General features: G+C 45.4%; 1 protein-coding gene across 3 annotated transcripts in view; it reads right to left on the bottom strand.

The window, feature by feature from the left end:
- CFAP57 (cilia and flagella associated protein 57) overlaps positions 1-20,418 on the bottom strand; it is a 170,986-nt gene that overhangs the window by 56,949 nt on the left and 93,619 nt on the right. For all 3 annotated transcript variants that reach the window (XM_075914597.2, XM_075914599.2, XM_089780355.1), the window contains 4 exons: positions 17,693-17,905; positions 16,843-17,016; positions 14,988-15,149; positions 4,237-4,392 (listed from right to left, as the gene is read on the bottom strand). In XM_075914597.2, coding sequence (XP_075770712.2) covers positions 4,237-4,392; positions 14,988-15,149; positions 16,843-17,016; positions 17,693-17,905 — 705 coding nt within the window. The remainder of the gene's footprint in view (positions 1-4,236; positions 4,393-14,987; positions 15,150-16,842; positions 17,017-17,692; positions 17,906-20,418) is intronic.

Genomic DNA, 20,418 nt, shown 5'->3' with positions numbered 1-20,418 from the left:
TTGCATAATTCAAAAGTTGCAGCTGCCTGGAGCCTGGGGTCAGCTGGGGACTCCCCAGCTGACCACAGGTTCCCGGGAAATACTGCGGGGAGCTCATCACAGAGTTCATGATTCTAAGGAATGGTAGAAGGGAGAACAGCAAAATAGAGACAATGGATTTCAGAAAGGCAGATTTTGGTAAACTCAGAGAGCTGATAGGTAAGGTCCCATGGGAAGCAAGACTAAGGGGAAAAACAACTCAAGAGAGTTGGCAGTTTTTAAAAGGGACATTATTAAGGGACCAAAAGCAAGCTATTCCGCTGAGTAGGAAATATAGAACGTATGGCAAATGACTGACTTGATTTAACCAGGAGATCTTGCATGATCTCAAAATCAAAAAAGAGTAATAAAAAAGTGGAAACTAGGAAAAATTACAAAGGATGAGTATAAGCAAACAATATAGGTATGCAGGGGCAAGATTCGAAAGGCAAAGGCACAAAACGAGCTCAAACTAGTTACAGACATAAAGGGAAACAAGAAGACATTCTATAAATATATTAGAAGCAAGACGAAGACCAAGGACAGGGTAGGCTCATGGCTCAGTGAGGAGGGAGAAACAATAACAGGAAACTTGGAAATGGCAGAGGTGCTTAATGACTTCTTTGTTTTGGTCTTTACTGAGAAGTCTGATGATGAAGGAGTGCCTAGCATAGTGAAAGCTAGTGGGAAAGGGGTAGGTTTAGAACAGTGTTTCTCAAAACTCTGGGGCTCTGCGAGACGTCTCCAGGGGCTCTGTGAGGTTGACAAACTGGAAACATACAATCATACAACATATGCAATCAGTGGGCCGCTGGCACGCCGCATACATTTTTACGCATGTAAAGGGCTCCGGAGCCCAAAAAATTTGAGAACCGCTGGTTTAGAAGATAAAATTAAAAAAGAACAAGTTAAAAATCACTTAGAAATGTTAGATGTCTATAAGTCACCAGGGCCTGATGAAATGCATTCTAGAATACTCAAGGAGCTGATAGAGGAGGTATCTGAGCCTTTAGCTATCATCTTTGAAAAATCATGGCAGACAGGAGAGATTCCAGAAGACTGGATAAGGGCAAATCTAGTGCCCATCTATAAAAAGGAAAATAAGAACAACACTGGAAACTATAGACCAGTCAGTTTAAATTCTGTGCCAGGAAAGATAATGGAGCAAGTAATTAAGGAATACATCTGCAAACATCTGGAAGATAATAAGGTAAGAGGTAACTGTTGCATAAAAAAACCCTCCGCCTGAACTTACTTGATTTTACACATGCATTTTCTGAAAATACACTAAATTGTAAGGTCTGAGGTTTTAAAATGCAACTCATCGTAATCTTTGTCAAACTTTGCAACTTGCTGTAATCTTTTGTCAAACCTTGCAACTTTGTAACTCTCAGCAACTTTGCTATATAAGTTCAGAAACTTACTGCAAGCTGCAACTTTTGTAACCTTTGTAACTCTTAGCCACTTTGTTTGTAACTTGCTCTAAACTGCATTCTCCCCTGAGTGATGGAGAGAGAGAATGTGAGTGTGTGTGTGTGTTTTTGAAGTTGCAATGCTAAGGCTGGAGCACATGGTGATGAGTCATCAGAGACTGCTCCTTTCCTGGATAAACAGAAGTCTGGGCATGCTCTCTGGTGATGAGGTGGATGAGTCACAAGGGTCATACAGACACAATATAAAGAGAGGGAGCACATGTGAGACTTCTCCCTTTCTTCCCCTGCTCCTGAGAAACTCCTCTCTATAGCCAGTGTCTTTCCTGACCAGCTTCCCAGCCATGATGAGCAGACAGACCCTCCAGAACAAACATGCCATGGCTCCTTCTGCAACCCATATGCCTGTGTAATGAATGTGTGTGAATAAGTGAATGAATGGAGGGGTGTGTATATTTTGTTGTGTGTGTGAGAGAGAGATAGCTGGTTCCCTCTTTAGTTTATACCTTTTGTGGCAGCTCTGTATCTACTTTAGTTTAAACCTTTAGTGCAGCGTTTCTCAAACTGGGGGTTGCGAGCAACTTAGAGGGGGGTCGCAGCTAGATTTGGTTTTTCACTTGCAACCCCTCTCCCCTGGGCCGTGAAGAGCAGTAGGGTGGCGGAAGGCAGCCACCGGCAAGCCGCGCAGCATGGCCGGGGCCGTGGGACTCCAGGAGCGCGGCTCAGCTGCAGGAGGAAGCACGGCGGTGGGAGAGTGAGGCCGGTGCCAGCACAGGAGTGGAGACGCAAGGGGCCGGCCAGCGTACAGTTGCTGGGCAACCGAACGCTTCTCCAGCTAGGAGAGGGCAGGGTCCCTCAGGCAGTGGGCTGGAGGATTGGGTTGGGGCAGAGGACCCGGAGGTAAATAAGGACATGTAGGGGTCAGAGGAGGAGGCAGAGGAGGCATGGGAGAGGAACGGAACCAAAGGGTGCACAGGATCTGGTTCAAGAGGTAACTATAACAGGACTGTTTCGAAATAGTGACCATAATATAAAAACATTTAACATTCCTGTGGTGGGAAGAACACCTCAGCAGCCCAACACTGTGGCATTTAATTTAAAAAAGGGGAGCTATGCAAAAATGAGGAGGTTAGTTCAACAGAAATTGAAAGGTACAGTGACTAAAGTAAAATCCCTGCAAACTTCATGGACAGTTTTCAAAGACACCGTAACAGAAGAGAAAGACTGGGGGAAGGAGCCTGCAGGAGGGAAGGGCGTTGAGGACCGCAAACGCCTTGAAGGAACCCCAGAAGAGCAAGGATTCTGGTGAGAAGGGGAAGGAAGTGACCCAGAGCAGTGAGGGTGGGGAGTCACACAAATTAATTTAGCATTTTAAGGAGTCGTGGTATCAAAAAGTTTGAGAACCCCTGCTTTAGTGGCAATAAACCCATGCTAGCGTAACCCTGGCAGGTCTCCAGTGGGATTTTTTTGGGGTAACATTAACAGCCAGCATGGATTTGTAAAGAAGAAATCAAGTCAAACTAATAGGATAGCTTTCTTTGATAGGATAACAAGTCTTGTAGATAAGGGAGAAATGGTGGACGTATTATACCTAGACTTTACTATGGCATTTGATACAGTCTCGCATGATATTCTTATCAATAAACTAGGAAAATACGACTTAGATGGGACTACTATAAGGAGGGTGCATAACTGGCTGGATAACTGTTCTCAGAAAGCAGTTATTAATGGTTCACAATCATGCTGGAAAGGTATAACAAGTGGGATTCCGCAGGGGTCTGTATCTTCATCAACGATTTAGATATTGGCATAGACAGGACACTTATTAAGTTTGCAGATGATATAAAGCTGGGAGGGGTTGCGACTGCTCTGGAGGATAGGGTCATAATTCAAAATGATCTGGACAAACTGGAGAAATGGTCTGAGGTAAACAGGATGATGTTTAATTAAGACAAATGCAAAGTGCTCCACTTAGGAAGGAACAATCCATGTCACACATACAGAATAGGAAGTGACTGTCTAGGAAGGAGCATGGCAGAAAGGGATCTAGGGGTCACAGTGGACCACAAGCTAAATATGAGCCAACAGTGTGATGCTGTTGCAAAAAAAGCAAACATGATTCTGGGATGCATTAACAGGAGTATTGTGAGCAAGACATTTTTCCGCTCTACTCTGCGCTGATTAGGCCTCAATTGGAGTACTGTGTCCAATTCTGAGCACCACATTTCAAGAAAGATGTTGAGAAACTGGAGAAGATGCAGAGAAGAGCAACAAGAATGATTAAAAGTCTAGAAAATATGACCGATGAAGGAAGACTGAAAGAACTGGGCTTGTTCAGTTTGGAAAGGAGAAGACTGAGAGGGGATATGATAGTGGCCTTCAGGTATCTAAAGGGTGTCACAAAGAGGAGGGAGAAAAATTGTTCTCCTTGGCCTCTGAGGATAGGACAAGAAGCAAGGGGCTTAAACTGAAGCAAGGGAGGTTTAGGTTGGACATTAGAAAAAAGTTCCTAACTGTCATGGTGGTTAAACACTGTAATAAACTGCCTAGGGATGTTGTATCACTGGTGATATTTAAGAAGTGGTTAGACAGACATCTATCAGGGATGATCTAGAAGGTATTTGGTCCTGCCATGAGGGCAGGGGACTGGACTTGATGGTCTCTCAAGGTCCCTTCCAGTTCTAGAGTTCTATGGGATCAATGCCTATATAATGTGAGTTGTGACTATAACACTTTGGGAATAAGAGCAGAGATTTCTTGCTATTTGCTGCTACAAGGTGAACAATACCTGATTTTTGGTTTTAAGAGACTCCATCTCCTGGATGAATTTTTCAGTTAATTCCTTCATTTTCTCATTGTAGTTCATGTCCTTCAGTCGTAGCTGGTACTCATTTTCCATCTTCAGCTCCTCCACACGAGTCTTCAGTTCTAGCATGACTTGAGTCTGACATTAAAAATATGACAAAATTGCTGAGAGAGAGAGGTTATTTACTAGTAAAAATCTTTTAAGTAAATTTAAGTAAAAATCTTAAATTAATCAACATGTTCCATGGAATCGCTATGGATATAATTCCCTACTCTAGGGATCTATTCTTGACCGTCTGACCAGGACAGTAATAGTGACTATGAAATGCTAAGGGAGATTAGAGAGGCTGTCAAAATAAAGAACTCAATAATAGTGGACGATTTCAACTATCCCCATATTGACTGGGTACATGTCACCTCAGGACAAGATGCAGAGACAAAATTTCTTGATACCTTAAATGACTGCTTCTTGGAGCAGCTGGTACAGGAACCCACAAGGGGAGAGGCAATTCTCGATTTAGTCCTGAGTGGCGCGCAGGATCTTGTCCAAGAGGTAACTATAACAGGACCGCTTGGAAATAGTGACCATAATATAAAAACATTTAACATTCCTGTGGTGGGAAGAATACCTCAGCAGCCCAACACTGTGACATTTAATTTAAAAAAGGGGAACTATGCAAAAATAAGGAGGTTAGTTCAACAGAAATTAAAAGGTACAGTGACTAAAGTAAAATCCCTGCAAGCTGCATGGACACTTTTCAAAGACACCATAATAGAGGCCCAACTTAAGTGTACACCCCACATTAAAAAACATTGTAGAAGAACTAAAAAAGAGCCACCATGGCATAACAACCATATAAAAGAAGCAGTGAGAGATAAAAAGACATCTTTTAAAAAGTGGAAGTCAAATCCTAGTGAGGTAAACAGAAAGAAGCATAAACACTGCCAAATTAAGTATAAAAATGTAATAAGAAAAGCCAAATAGGAGGTTGAAGAAAAGCTAGCCAAAAACTCCAAAGGTAATAACAAAATGTTTTTTAAGAATATCAGAAGCAGGAAGCCTGCTAAACAACCAGTAGGGCCCTTGGACAATAGATACACAAAAGAAGCACTTAAAGACAATAAATTAATTGCAGAGAAACTAAATGAATTCTTTGCTTCAGTTTTCATGGCTGAGGATGTTAGGGAGATTCCCAAACATGACCCATCCTTTGTAGGTGACAAATCTGAGGACTTGTCACAGATTGAAGTGTCATTAGAGGAGGTTTTGGAATTAATCAATAAACTTAACAGTAACAAGTCACTGGGACCTGATGGCATTCACCCAAGAGTTCTGAAAGAACTCAAATGTGAAACTGCAGAACTATTAACTATGGTCTGTAAGAAGAAGTTACTCACCTTCGTGCAGTAATCATGTTTCCGTGTGGGTGCTCCACTGCTGGTGTTGGGCTCCTCCCGGCACCGCAGATCGGAGATTTTCCTAGCCGTAGTCGGCCAGACCGTGCATGCGCGATAAGTGCCACGTGCCATTCGCGCCCTTTTTGTCTTGCACGGTCTGGCTCCCGCCAGTTCCTCTCACCGCTCATCAATCTGAAATGAGAATAGAAAAGGCTCTGGAGTGGGGAGGTGGGCAGGATATGGAGCACCCACGGGGACACATCTCGAAGAAACATCGTTACTGCACGAAGGTGAGTAGCTTCTTCTTCAAGTGTTCCTCGTGGTTGCTCCACTGTTGGTGACTACACAGCAGTACCCATCTGCACTATGGAGTCATATTTACTGTTACAGGTGAGAACCGCTGAAGCCACTGCTGAGTCCCCCGCTAGCTGTCATGCAATTGTGTAATGTTGTATAAATGTAGTGTCAGATGACCACATTGCGACTCTACAAATGTCCATCAACAGGACCCCCTTGACGAATGCCACTGAAGTGGCAGTTGCTCTTGTAGAGTGTGCCCTAGGGCGAGACTGGAGTGGCCTTTTCTGGATATTGGGGCACATGGTAATGCATTGAACTATAAGGTTTGAAATACGTTGGCTGGAAAGAGGACAGCCCTTGGAATGACCAGAGTAAGATACTATCAGGTGGTCCATCTTACGCCACTCCCGAGTTCTGTAGATGTAGAAAGATAAGGCTCGACGTACGTCAAGGGTATGTAGCAAAGCTTCCCGAGAGGATGGGTGAGGCTTCGGGTAGAAGGAGGACAACATAATAGGTTCATTAATATGGAACTTCAAACAAACTTTAGGAAGAAAGGCAGGGTGTAGTCTTAATACGACTGAGTTTTGGGTAAAAGTTGTAAATGGGGGGTTAGCCATAAGCGCAGCCAGCTCACTGACTCTCCGTGCTGATGTGACTGCTAGGAGAAAGAGGACCTTTGCTGTCATCATTTGAAGGGAAGTTGAGGCGAGGGGTTCGAATGGACGGTGCATGAGAGTGTCCAATACTAGGTCAAGATTCCAAGAAAGAGGAGGTGGTCTTCGAGGAGGGTTAAGATTAGTCAGACCCTTGAAGAATCTTTTCATCATAGGGTTAGCAAATACCGAAGTACCGTCCACAGAGTGGTGGAAGGCACTAATTGCAGATAAATGTACTTTCAGAGAGGACAGCAAAAGACCCAACTGCTGTAGATGTAACAAGTAGTCAAGTACGTGATGTAGTTGTGACTTCTTGGGATCGATGTCACGCTGGGAGCACCATAGAGAAAATCGACGCCACTTTGCCAGCTAGGTCATGCACGTGGATTGTCTCCTGCTATGCATCAGTACGTGCTTGACTTGTTGTGAGCAAAGGTGTTCCAATTCTGTGAACCAGTCAAAAGCTAAGCTGTCAGGTATAATGTGTCTGGTTTGGGGTGAAGTAGACGACTATTGTTCTGGTAAAGAAGGTCTGGAAGGTGGGGAAAGGAGAAAGGAGGCTTCACCAACATTAGATGTAGGAAGGGAAACCAATGCTGTTTCGCCCATACTGGTGCGACAAGGATCACTAGTGCCCAGTCTGCCTTGATCTTCTCCAACACTCGAGGTATGAGTGGGGTTGGAGGAAATGCGTACATCAACTAACCCTTCCAACTGGTTAAGAATGCACCTCCCAGTGACTTCCTCCCCATGCCTGCCCTGGGACAAAAGAGGCGACATTTGGCATTGTCCTTTGTGGCGAACAAATCTACTCAGAATGTCCCCCACTGATGGAAGATTTGGTGAAGAACATCTGACCGTAGTTCCCACTCATGATTGTGGGGGAATCTTCTGCTGAGATCATCCGCTATGGTATTGTTGATGCCTGGTAAATATGACACGATTAGGTTGATGTTGTTTGTTAAGCACCAATTCCACAATTTGTATCACTTTGGCACAAAGGGATCGTGATCTCGCTCCCCCTTGCCTGTTTACATAAAACATCGTAGCTACATTGTCTGTAAGAATTCTGACAGTCGCACCTGATACGAAGTGTTTGAAATGGTTGCAAGTGAGACGCACGGCCCTGAGCTCCTTCCGTAGTTGACCATATGCCCTGAGTTGTCATGAGCCGTTCATATGAGCCCCCCCACCCTAGGGGGCATGCATCCGTCGTTATCTGGAAAGAAGGTTAAGGACGACGGAATGGATCGCCCGCCATTAAGTTCTGTGATTTGGTCCACCACAGCAGGGAAAGATGGACCTGAGGTGGAGAAGTAACCAATTTGTGGATGTCATGTTTTGCCGGAATGTATACTGGAGCTATCCAATGTTGTAGGCATCAGAAATGAAGGCGGGAGTGCATGGCCATGAATGTGTTCGCAGCCATATGACCATAAGTCAGAGACAAGTGTGAATCGGTACGATGGGAGCTTGTTGAAGAACTGCAATCAGGTCTTGTATAGCATGGAACCGCTCGATTGGCAAGTACGCCCTTGCAGTGATAGAATCTAGTCTGGCTCCTATGAAATTTATGACTTGAGTGGGCTCTGTCGTGGACTTCTGCTCGTTGACAATGAGTCTGAGGGAGTTGAAAGTGCGTCTGACCATTGAGACCATGTGAGATGCCTCGTGTTCAGTTCTCACCTTTATCAGACAATCGTCTAGGTATGGGAAGACAATAATAGCTTTGCGGCGTAAATGGGTGGCCACCACAGATAATGTCTTGGAGAAGACTCTTGGGGCCGAAGCCAAGCCGAACAGGAGAACATGGTATTGGAAATGAGTGTCGCCGGCCACAAAGCGGAGGAATCAGCAGTGAGCCAGATGAATAGTGATGTGGAAATAAGCATCTTGCAAGCCGAGGGCTACAAACCAGTCTGCATTGTCGAGAGCTGGGATTATGGACATGAGAGTAGTCATTTTGAAGTGTTGTTTCTAAAGGTATTGGTTCAGTCTTCGCAGATCCAAAATGGGCCTCCATCCTCTTGTTTTCTTTTGCGTCAAAAAGTAACAGGAATAAAACCCTTTTCCCCTGAACTATAAAGGTACCATCTCTACAGCTCCTATTTCGAGTAAATGGTGTACTTCTTGTTTCAGAAGATCTTCATGAGATGGGTCCCTGAAGAGGGACGGGGTGGGTGGGGAGGGAGGAGGAATGGAAGTAAATGGGATTGTGAAACCAGACCTTACGACCTCTAAGACCCATCGATCCATTGTTATTTCGGCCCATTCATGGTAAAAGGGCCGTAATCTGTGATGAAATAGAAGATGGTCCTGAGTGGTTGGTTCGACAATGGCAAGTGGTTCACGGACCTCGACGGAGGAGTCAAATTTGCAGCTTCTGGCCTCGTTGAGCGATCATGCGTGACGGTTGGGCGCATTTACTCTGTACTCTTTTTTTCTGTCTGGGCTGATCAAAGGGACGTCGTTGCTGTCTATTGTACTGGAAATCGTACCGACTTTGATACGGGTAATATCTCTTCCTCCTGTACGGAGGGGTATACATGCCCAGCGTGCATAGTTCGGGAGTCTTTACCCGAATGGAGGACTTCGTCTGTCTTCTCGGCAAATAGTTTACGCTTCTCGAAGGGAAGGTCCTCCACTTTATTCTGAAGTTCCCTTGGAACAGCCGCTTCAGGAAGCCATGACGATTGTCGCATGGCGATTGCTGTTGCCATAGCTTGTGCTGCTGTATCGGCTATGTCCACAATGATCTGCAGACCAGCTCTCGCTGCATTGTAGCCCTCTTGAATGATGGCTTTGAGTATGGGCTTTTTGGAGTCAGGGAGGTACTGGAGTAAGTCCGTTAATTTCAAACAGTTATAAAAACTGTGATTTGATAGCAGCACACAGTAATTTGCTGTATGGAGGAGCAGTGTAGCAGACAAGTACACTTTCCTCCTGAAAATGTCAAGTTTCTTTGTGTCCTTGTCACCAGCTGTGTTTCTGTATTGGGGCGTTTTAGACCTGTGCTGAGCATCATCAACCACCAAAGAATTTGGCTGAGGTTGGTTAAACAAGAATTCTAATCCTTTTGCGGGGACAAAATACCATTTGTCTTCTCGCTTGCTTGTTGGAGGGATCGAGGTTGGTGTCTGCCAGATATCCTCTGCAGAGTCCATAATCGCTTCATCGATGGATATCACAATTTTCACCCTTTGTTGCAGTTGTAGGTTTTGAGCAGCTTATACTGTTTGGTCTGTATTTCTGCCAATTGTACTTGCTGGGACTCTGCGACACGTTTGAATAACCCCTGAAAGTGTTTCAGGTTATCGGGGGGCGACATATCACCTGGGAATACTGCCTCGTCTGGAGATGAGGATGATTGGTCGGTTGGCGATGTTTATGGCTCCAGCTCCTCCGGGTCAGACAGTTGCCCTTCCTCAGGTTCCAAGACTTGAGTTTTTGTGTCCCGGGTCGGCTCAGATGGCATTGGAGGCTGATCCGCTGGATGGGATGGAGTCTGGGGAGTTACACTTTGAGGTGAATGACAAGCGCAAGATGAGTGCAAATATGCATATGACGCATGAGAGTGCCTCGAGTAGTAATGAGGTCTGTGATGATAGCCGCAATCATGTCAGGATCTAGCAGGCGAGGAATGGCACGAGGATGTCGTGCTACTGTGGTGATGGTGACAAGGTGAATACGGGAACCTATTCGGTGAATAAGGCCCGTAATAAGATCTCCTTGATGGATATCGGGATCGTTTGTCCCAGTATCCTGAATGGTATCGCCTTGCGTCCGTGGCTGGAGAGGTTGTGTGTCTCGGAGGGCTGTAATATCGTCAACTAACTGGCAACAGACAGCTGGGTGGAGATGGAGACGGTGCTGGGGAGAAGGTAGGTGAAGGCGAGACCAATATGTGCCGTGCCATAGATTGCTGGGCTGCCTTCGTGGGCACTGAGGAGACATGTGGTGCCGACGATCATTGTCTGGAAGCTTCTCCCTTGGATGGTGCCGAGGTGTGCTGCACCATGGTCGGTGCTGAGGTGCGCTGCACTGTGGTCGGCGCCGAGGTGTGCTGCACAGCTCACAGTGCCGAGGTTTTGTGCGCCTGCAGTGGTTCTGAAATATGCAGTGCTGTGCCAGGTTCAGAGAAGCACGATGCCCTGGTAGGTGCCGGAGTGCGTGGAACCGCGTAAGGCGCCGTGGTGCACTTCACTATGGATGGTGTCGAAATGCACCTCACCGTAGAGTCCGTCGAGGTGGTCGGTGCAGAAGCAGGCTTTGAAGACCATGGACTGACTGTCCGTGGTGCTGAATCGAGCAGAGTGGGTGGAAGCGAAGCAGAGGGACTCGGCAAATGTCCGGGCGTCAGAGGAGGCGATGCTACTGACGGTGTTGGAGATTACGGTGCTGGAGAGAGTTCCTCAGCACCCCTGTGCACCGGTGATAGCGACGGTGCCAGTGATCTCGGTGCCGGTGATCTCGGTGTCGGTGACCTCGGTGCCGGGTGCTTCAGCACCGGGGGATTCGGTACCAGAGCTGTGGTTTTCACCGGCCTTTGGAGAATACCAGAGGTCCCGGGCTTATTCTCCTTGCTGATTCGAGTCTCAGAAACAGATGGGAGAGATCTCACAGGGGACGCCCTGACCTTCTTGGCAGCTGTAGACACCGGAGGAGAAGCTGCCTGCTTATGCGACCTAGTAGGTTCAGAAGACAGTCACGGAGAGGGAGTTGTTCATTGTAGTGCCTTATCAAGAGATCATTTTTAGGCACGTCTCCCTATCTCTTCGGGCCCTGGCCATTAATTTTGTGCAGTGAATGCACTTTTGTGGGACATGTGTTTCGCCAAGGCAGCGGATGCATGCGGCATGGCCGTCGGATGTGGGCATGGCCTCTTGACATGCTGAGCATTTTTTAAAACCTGGGGAACCAGGCATTGTGTGTGAATCTAACTCTGTAAGCTAACGAACAAGTTCTAACTAAATAACTGAAAGAATTTTTTTTTTAAATAACAATAACGTTCTAACAACTACACTAAGTATGAACACTAAACTATGACTAATCTAACTATTTTATACAGGTAATAGATCATTTCTACAGAGAGACGTTGTGCTCCGCCTGCAACTGAGGATGGTTGAGAGGAACTGGCAGGCGCCGGACCACGCGAGACGAAAAGGGCGCGAACGGCGCATGGCACTTACCGCGCATGCGCTGTCCAGCTGACTATGGCTAGGAAAAATCTTTCACCTGCAGTGCCGGGACGAGCCTGACACCAACAGTGGATCACCCACGGGGACCACTCGAAGAAGAACCTATCCTTTAAATCAGCTTCTGTACCCAACGACTGGAAGATAGCTAATATAACGTCAATATTAAAAAAGGGCTTTGGAGGTGATCCCGGCAATTACAGACCGGTAAGTCTAATGTCAGTACCAGGATAGAGAATAAGATGGAGAATATCATAGGGTATGTCTACGCTACAGTGCTAATTCAAACTAACTTAGTTCGAATTAGTTAATTTGAACTAAGCTAATTCGAACTAACGGATCCAGACTAAAAAACTAGTTCGAATTAGCGTTTTGCTAATTCGAACTAGCATGTCCACATTAAGTGGACCCTGAACCGGGGTTAAGGATGGCCGGAAGTAGTGCCGGCAGGGCATCAGATGAGGACTTAGAGCGTGGAGCTGCTGCCTCAGGCTAGCCGAAGGCTGTGCTTAAAGGGACCCGACCCCCACCCCGGACAGACAGTTCTCAGGGGTGCCCCGCTTGCAAAGCAGTCCTGGCTTGGATTGCCCGGAGTACCCACACTGGGCACATCACAGCACTTGGCCATCAGACCGGCTGCACTTGCTGCAGGCTGCCATCTGGGGAGAGGGGGCAACTGGGGGGCTGCAGGAGAGCTTCCACCCCCAGAAGCCCGCAGAGCCAGCCAAGTCCTCCCCATCGGGGGCTTGTACCCCATTCCTCCCTCACCTCCTTCCACTTACCCCTCCCTAGCCCCCCTTCCTGATGTACTAAATAAAGGACAATTGTGTTCAAAAATAGAATCTCTCTTTATTGAACAAAACTGGGGGAGAGTGGGAAAAGGAGGTGGGAGAGGGGAAGAGAGAGGGTGGGAGAGGGGAGGGCAACTACAATGATGAGGGGTTTGGAACAGGTCCCATATGAAGAGAGGCTAAAGAGACTGGGACTTTTCAGCTTAGAAAAGAGGAGATGGAGGGGGGATATGATAGAGATCTATAAAAGCATGAGTGGGGTGGAGAGGGTGCATCAAGAAAAGTTCTTCATTAGTTCCCATAATAGAAGGACTAGAGGACACCAAAGGAAAGGAATCGGTAGCAGGCTTAAAACTAGTAACAGAAAGTTGTTCTTCACAAAGCAAAGAGTCAACCTGTGGAACTCCTTGCTGCAGGAGGCTGTGAAGGCTAGAACTAGAACAGAGTTTAAAGAGAAGTGAGATCAAGTCATGGAGGTTGGGTCCATGGAGTGGTATTAGCCAGGGGGTAGGAGTGGTGTCCCTGCCCAAAGTTTGTGAAAGGCTGGAGAGGGATGGCACGAGATAAATGGCTTGGTCACTGTCTTCGGTCCATCCCCTTCAGGGTCCTTAGGGTTGGCCGCTGTCGGCAAACAGGCTACTGGGATAGATGGACCTTTGGTCTGACCCAGTACGGCCATTGTAAGCTCAGGGCTCAGGGTCGGGGGTCTCAGTGGACCCCCTTGATTTTCATGCACACCTGCTCCTGGGTGGCCAGGCTGGCAGCTCTCCTGCCCTAGACGGCCACATTCCTGTGCCTAGTGCGGAGGTCGTGGACGAGGTCCACGATGTCCACACTAGACCAGGCGGGTGCCCGCCTCTTGCGGTCCCGGGCAAGCTCCCGGGAGCCACCAGCCTGGTCCCGGGAAGAGGGGGAGGGCTGGGGGGCATCGGATGGCTGGCTCGAGCCGTGCCAGGTGCAGGGTCTGCTAGCTGGGTGCTGGCAGGCTTGCACCTGGCACGGGCACCGTAGCCAGCCCGTGACCCTTTAAGGGCTCCGGGGCCGGGAGGGGGGCAATAGAGTTTCCCTGGTGTTGGCCAGAGTGGGGAGGGCTAGCCTCCCACTAGTTTGAATTAAGGGACTACACACCCCTTAATTCGAACTAGTAAGTTCGAATTAGGCTTAGTCCTCGTAGAATGAGGTTTACCTAGTTCGAACTAAGCGCTTGTGTAGCGCCTATCAAAGTTAATTCGAACTAACGTCCGTTAGTTCGAATTAACTTTGTAGTGTAGACATACCCTTATTGCCCTTATATAAATCCATAGTCCGCCTGCATCTGTAATACTGCATACAGATCTGGTCTCCTCTTCTAAAAAAAGATATACTGGCATTAGAAAAGGTTCAGAGAAGGGCAACTAAAATGGTGAGGGGTTTGGAACGGGTCCCATATAAGGAGAGACTGGGACTTTTCAGCTTGGAAAAGAGGAGACTAAGGGGGGATATGATAGAGGTCTATAAAATCATAAGTGGTGTGGAGAAAGTGAATAAAGAAAAGTTATTTACTTGTTCCCATAATAAAAGAACTAGGGGTCACCAAATGAAACTAATGGGCAGCAGGTTTAAAACAAATAAAAGGAAGCTCTTCTTCACACAGCACATAGTCCATCTGCGGAACTCCGTGACTGAGGAGGTTGTGAAGGGTAGGACTACAACAGGGTTTAAAAGAGAACTAGATAAATTCATGGAGGTTAAATCCATAAATGGCTATTAGCCCGTATGGGTAAGGAACGGTGTCCTTAGCCTCTGTTTGTCAGATGGTGGAGATAGATGGCAGGAGAGAGATTGCTTTATCATTACCTGTTCAATTCACTCCCTTTGGGGCACCTGGCATTGGCCACTGTTGGCAGACATGGTATTGGGCTGGATGGACCTTTGGTCTGACCCAGTATGGCCGTCCTTATGTTCTTAGTAAATACAATTCCTTGAAGGTATTTCCTTTGCATAGTCACACTGCTGCAAATTGCACCATGACGCTGAGAATTTATAGAATTTTCAAATGTTTTACCCATTAGGTAAATTTTGAACCCCAACCTTTTATTGCTGTCTTACAAAAAAATCCTGCTTCTGCCCTCTTCACTCAAACTTCTCTCCAAGTCTCTAGCGAGTTGGCTAAGGCATTAGAACCCTTACTCTTCACCATTCCGGAAATGGAAGCTGCCACACACTACATTTTGCACTTAAATATTGGTAGCTCCAGCTGTTAGGGTATCATCTCTCCTTCTGAATTATACTGTGGCCAGTCCTCTCAGTATAGTACAGACAGTCTCCACATGCTGGCCACAACACTCTGGAAATGTAGGTCATGGGAGTCTGAGGAGAGAAGTACAAACTGTATCCTTAACTTGTTCATACCTTTTCTTCCATATCTGTTTTTGTGATCAGCACCTCTTCAGCATATCCCACTTCCTTCTCCCGTTTCAGACCCCGTCCTTCCTTATCATACACTTTCCAGATAAGCAGACAGCCATCCTCTGAGATGGTCAGCAGAAATTGGTCATCACTTGTTATGGACATCTAAGGAGGGATGAGACAGCAGAATTAAAAGTAGAAAAGAGATAAGGTGGGAGGGAGATACAGGTTGTGTCTACACTAGATATTTTCCCTCCTAATAATAATATCCTATCATTATTACTATCAGTGAAGTAGTGGTGAGAATGTTAGTGTTGCACAGCCACCAACATCTTAACAACCTAGTAGCTAGAACACTTGTTGCCTTGTCTATATTAGCACTCCTATCACCAGTAGAGCTGTATAAATATTACTACAATGGCAGGAAAGGAAGATGTGCCATTCTCATTGCCCTTTTCAAAGGAAGGAAGGTGACTTAATTAGGTTTTACTAAAAGCTAAACAAATATCCATTAGGGATGCTCAGAAAAGATTTTAAAATTCCCTATGAATTTCTTTTTATTTTCTTCACCCTAGCCAAACCTAAATAGAAGACTCTTCCTCAGAGAGGACGTACCATATGCCAAGTGAGGAATTTTTTGTTGAGCCATATTTGAGCACAATTCCTTTTTCTTTTATATGCTAGGAATGGTTTTTTTTTGTCTTCCATAACTCAGATAGACGGTGAATAGATTCTCTTAAAATTTGCTGAAATAACCCACCAAAGGGAACAGATAGTTTTGTCCCCAGAGCAGAATTTTTGAGGCACGTACATGCATGTGACAGGATTATAATGGAACTCAGTACAGTTTTTAGTATAAAGGCAAGGTGCACCTTTGATCCTCTTTTCAGTCTCTTTCTTGGGCACCCTCCCAGAGTCATCAGAATAGTCACTCTAGGTCAGTCCAAAGGTCTATCTAGCCCAGTATCCTGTCTTCTGACAGTGCCCAGTGCCAGGTGCCTCAGAGGGAATGAACAGAACAGGGAATGATCAAGTGATCCATCCTGTCACCCATTCCCAGCCTCTGGCTAGAGACACTAACTGTGCCCTGGCTAACTGCATTGATTAGAAGCTTTGTGGCTCTCTCAGGATTGAACACCAAAGATACACACTTTTGGACTGGCTCAATGCGCTACAATGCCATTTGTTTACCAACTAACTTTACCTCCAGCAGGTCCAAGTAGTGTTGGCCCCTGCCATGATTTTCTCTTGGAGAGCTGTGATCCAAACAGGTAAAAACAGTGCCAGAAAACAGCATGTTCAAAATAAAATATAATTAACATATGCAAAGGAACATCACAAGCAGATAAAGTAGATTAAAATAACAAAAGTCTGCATATGCTTTGTCATATTTAAACTTCACTTTTCCCTGGCAGTTTAACTTGGTCCTGTTTAGGCCAGGTAAGTCCAATGCATTGTGGCTACATCAAGCAGGATGTCTCACGCCACAGCTGCCATGCTGCCCGCCTGACAGCCTAACCTCTCCAGTCAGTGAATCTTCCCTCTCAGCTCATGGCCTGCCTTTTGTTCCTTCCAAAGTTTCCTTGCTCAAGATTTCAAAATTCCTTGTCGTGATCTTGTCCCTGGTCCAAAGTGGGGCTGCAGGACTTAACCCTTAACTGCCTTTCAGTCAACCACACCTTAACTAACAAAACCAAACTGACATAACATTCACAATACAAATAATTATCGTATTTTTCATATGCAATATGTTACCTTAACACTAGCAGATGATATAAAATAGAAGAAAATGGAGATAATCAGCAGAGGAATCCAAATGACTCAAATATTGGTGGAAAATCAAAAATAAATTCCTTACCTTCGTAATAGGGCCAGCATGAGCCTGATATTCATTGAACTCCTTGTGCACAGGGAGTGGGTACTTCATAGATCGGATGGTCCCCATTGAAGTGCCTGTGAATACCATGCGCCCAGAATGAGACACAACTATTGCGGTATATGTAACATCAAAAGAAGGCACTTCACGCAGGATCTAAACAAAAGTAAAACCAAAACAGTACTGAATAAGCTCTCTAATACTGCATAAGTCACATAGTGTAGGACCAGATGTCATACCATTGCACGTACAGAAAAGAATAACAAAACAGTCAGAAAAATCTGCCTAGGGGAACAGAACTATGAACAATAATTAGCTTTAGGGTTTATAAATAGAGGTTTATAAAATCTTCAAAAGTGTCTAAGTAACTTCAGCTCTTAAGTAACTTTTGAAAATGAGGGCTTTAGTATTTTTGAAAATTTTAAGCACTTGTCAACACATTGAATTGCTTCTGTAAAGAAAAGCTATGGACAAGGGAAACTGCAATAGAGATAGATTTGATTTTTAGTAAAGCTTTTGGTAATATCTCTCAAAATTAATTTGTCACATGGATTGAAAATTTGCTGGAAGAATCATAAATTGAAACGAAGCCTCAATAAATGCTTAGGTATCATGGTGAAGGGCACATTATAAGAACATAGATAACATAACATTTCACATGGTAGGAGGTGTCAGTGGATCCATATGAAAATAAGGTTTTTTCCTATTTGTCTAAACTGGAAAATGAGTAGTAGGGAGAGGAAAGCAATTGTGTTTCCCTGGGTAATGACCTTCCTCTAAGCTGCCTGCTAGGACCTGGTATAGTCACGGGTATTTATGTTAATTGACTTACTGAAGAATCCGAAATTTCCTTGAGTGTTTGGTCAGATCCAACAGCAAAGATGATTTTGGCATCTGGAGACATGGCAACACTGCTGTAGCTACAGGTCTTGAGCACACACTCAGTATCCCTTTTACCCGTCAACAAGCTCCACTCGTACACTGCACCATCTGTGCCACAGGAGATCAACTTATTGTCATCTCCACTCCATATGACTGAGCGGACCTGGTAAGAATGGGAACACACCGATCAGACCCACACTCAGTGACTCTTTGAGCTGTGGAAAAGAGCTTGAATCTTGTTCAATCTGACCATTTTATTTGGTGAATCCATTCCAGACATGGTTCTATTTATAGTAATCCCTGCTTTATATGGTTTTACAGGCTTCTAATATAGCTTTTGGTCCTTTTTAATAACCAAATTCTTTGTAATTAAACTTGTCCTTTTTTTGTATGTTTTGGTTTGTTATTGGGTTTTTGTTTTTTGCTTTAGAAAACATCTAAAGAATTACTTCTTATAGAATTAATCATCTGATAGAAAATGTTAAAATACTAATCAGATCAGTGAGCAAAAAGCGCGTCCTAAAACATATCTTCATGTTCTTTCACCTATTACTCCATTACCATTACAACTGCTATCTGCAGTATAATCTGAGACTATTTAGATACACTATACAAGCTGGCTACCAAAGATTGACCTCCTACCTAGTGAGAAGCAAACACCATATGAGTGCACTGAAAATTATGGTGGGATAGCTACCCCCACACAGGCAGAAAAAGGGTTAAAACTTCCTTGGAGAGGCTGCACAGAACGCGGCCAATTAGAAAAGGGTTTACTGGAGCAGCCAGTCAGGGCCAGGTTGGCCCATAGAAGAAAGCCTGTTGAGCAAAGCAGTCAGTCTCTCCCCGGAGTGATGAGTCACTCCTCGTTTCAAAGATACTTACACTGTAGCAATGAGCTACAGAAATATTAGAATAAACAGTAATATTAAAACAGGTTACTGACCTTTAGTAAATGTTTTTGAGATGTATTGCCCATGTCCATTCCACATTAGGGCATGTAGCAGACACACACCTATTACATGAGATTTTTCTCTCAGTGGTATCCACTAAGGATGTTAAGGACTAGTTGACCCCCTCCTCTCACTGCCTCTATCAGATAGAGGCAGCAAAGAAGGGGGGGCAGGAAGAGAGGGAGAGGGCACTTCAAAGTGGTGGCACTGCACAGAGCCCGTACCTGGCTCCCTGTGGCATGTCCATGGAACCTGGAGTCAGCTGGGGAGTCCCCAACTGATCCCAGGCTCCATACAGCACTGCCACTTTGAAATGTCAGCTGATCCTGGGCTCCAGCATGGCATTTCAAAGCGTGCAGAGCCTGGGGTGAGCTGGGGAGTCTCAAAGTGGCAGTGCAGCATGGAGCCTGGGATCAGCAGGAGACTCAGAGTACATTTCAAAGCTGGCACACCACGTGCAGCTTGGAACCTGTGGGAAGTCCCGCTGACTCGGGGTTCCACATGGGTGCATCCAGTTTGAAATGCCACGCAGAGCATAAGCATAAGCACCCTCGTGGACTTCCTGCTGGCCCCAGCTGCATGCGGAGTTCTGCATTCTTCCTATGAAATGTACATAAGCCCCAGAGGGGGCTCTTGTATATTTCAAAGGAGGAATGCAGAAGTGCCTATCAACTACTCGAATAGTCAATGGAAATTCCATCGACTACACAACTAGTAAATTACTCGTTAGTTAACATCCTTAGTATCCACTGGGCTAGATTTAGCATTCTCTAGTGCAGCATACACAAGCTCAGCCATGCACTCTCTCAGTTCCTTCTTGCCAGTCTACTCTGAAAGAGGGACAGAAAGGTGTGTTCTTTCTTACTATAGGAGCCTCTAACTTCTACTAGGAGGATCCATTGTGCTACAATCTAGTCTAGAGACTACAACTCCTATGAGTCCTTGAGAAAAAGGAGGGAACTGTGGCTTATTCCAGGCAGGGAGAGAGAGAGTGAGGGTTGTGAGGCTTCATTTTGGGGAATTATAGAATCATAGAAAATACTAGGACTGCAAGGGACCTCGAGAGGTCATCGAGTCCAGTCCCCTGCCCCTACGGCAGGACCAAATACTGTCTAGAAGACAATCCCCCATAGACATTTATCTAATCTACACTTAAATATCTCCAGAGATGGGGATTCCACAACCTCCCTGGGCAATTTATTCCAGTGTTTGACTACCCTGACAGTTAGGAACTTTTTCCTAATGTCCAACCCAAACCTCCCTTGCTGCAGTTTAAGCCCATTGCTTCTTGTTCTATCCTCAGAGGCCAAGATGTATAAGTTTTTGCCCTCCTCCTCATGACACCCTTTTAGATACCTGAAAACAGCTATCATGTCCCCCCTCAATCTTCTCTTTTCTAAACTAAACAAACCCAATTCTTTCAGCCTTCCTTCATAGGTCATGTTTTCTAGACTTTTAATCATTCTTATTGCTCTTCTCTGGACCCTCTCCAATTTCTCCACATCTTTCCTGAAATGCAGGTGCCCAGAACTGTATACAATACTCCAACTAAGGCCTAACCAGTGCAGAGTAGAGTAGAAGAATGACTTCTCATGTCTTGCTCACAACACACCTGTTAATGCATCCCAGAATCAGGTTTGCTTTTTTTTGCAACAGCATCACACTGCTGACTCATATTCAGCTTGTGGTCCACTATAACCCCTAGATCCCTTTCTGCCGTACTCTT

Source organism: Pelodiscus sinensis, chromosome 9, assembly GCF_052426305.1.
Source record: "Pelodiscus sinensis isolate ZL-2025 chromosome 9, ASM5242630v1, whole genome shotgun sequence".
In the NCBI taxonomy this organism is placed as follows: Eukaryota; Metazoa; Chordata; order Testudines; family Trionychidae; genus Pelodiscus; species Pelodiscus sinensis.
Note: the sequence above shows the minus strand (reverse complement) of the source record. Positions and strands in the feature narration are given on the sequence as shown.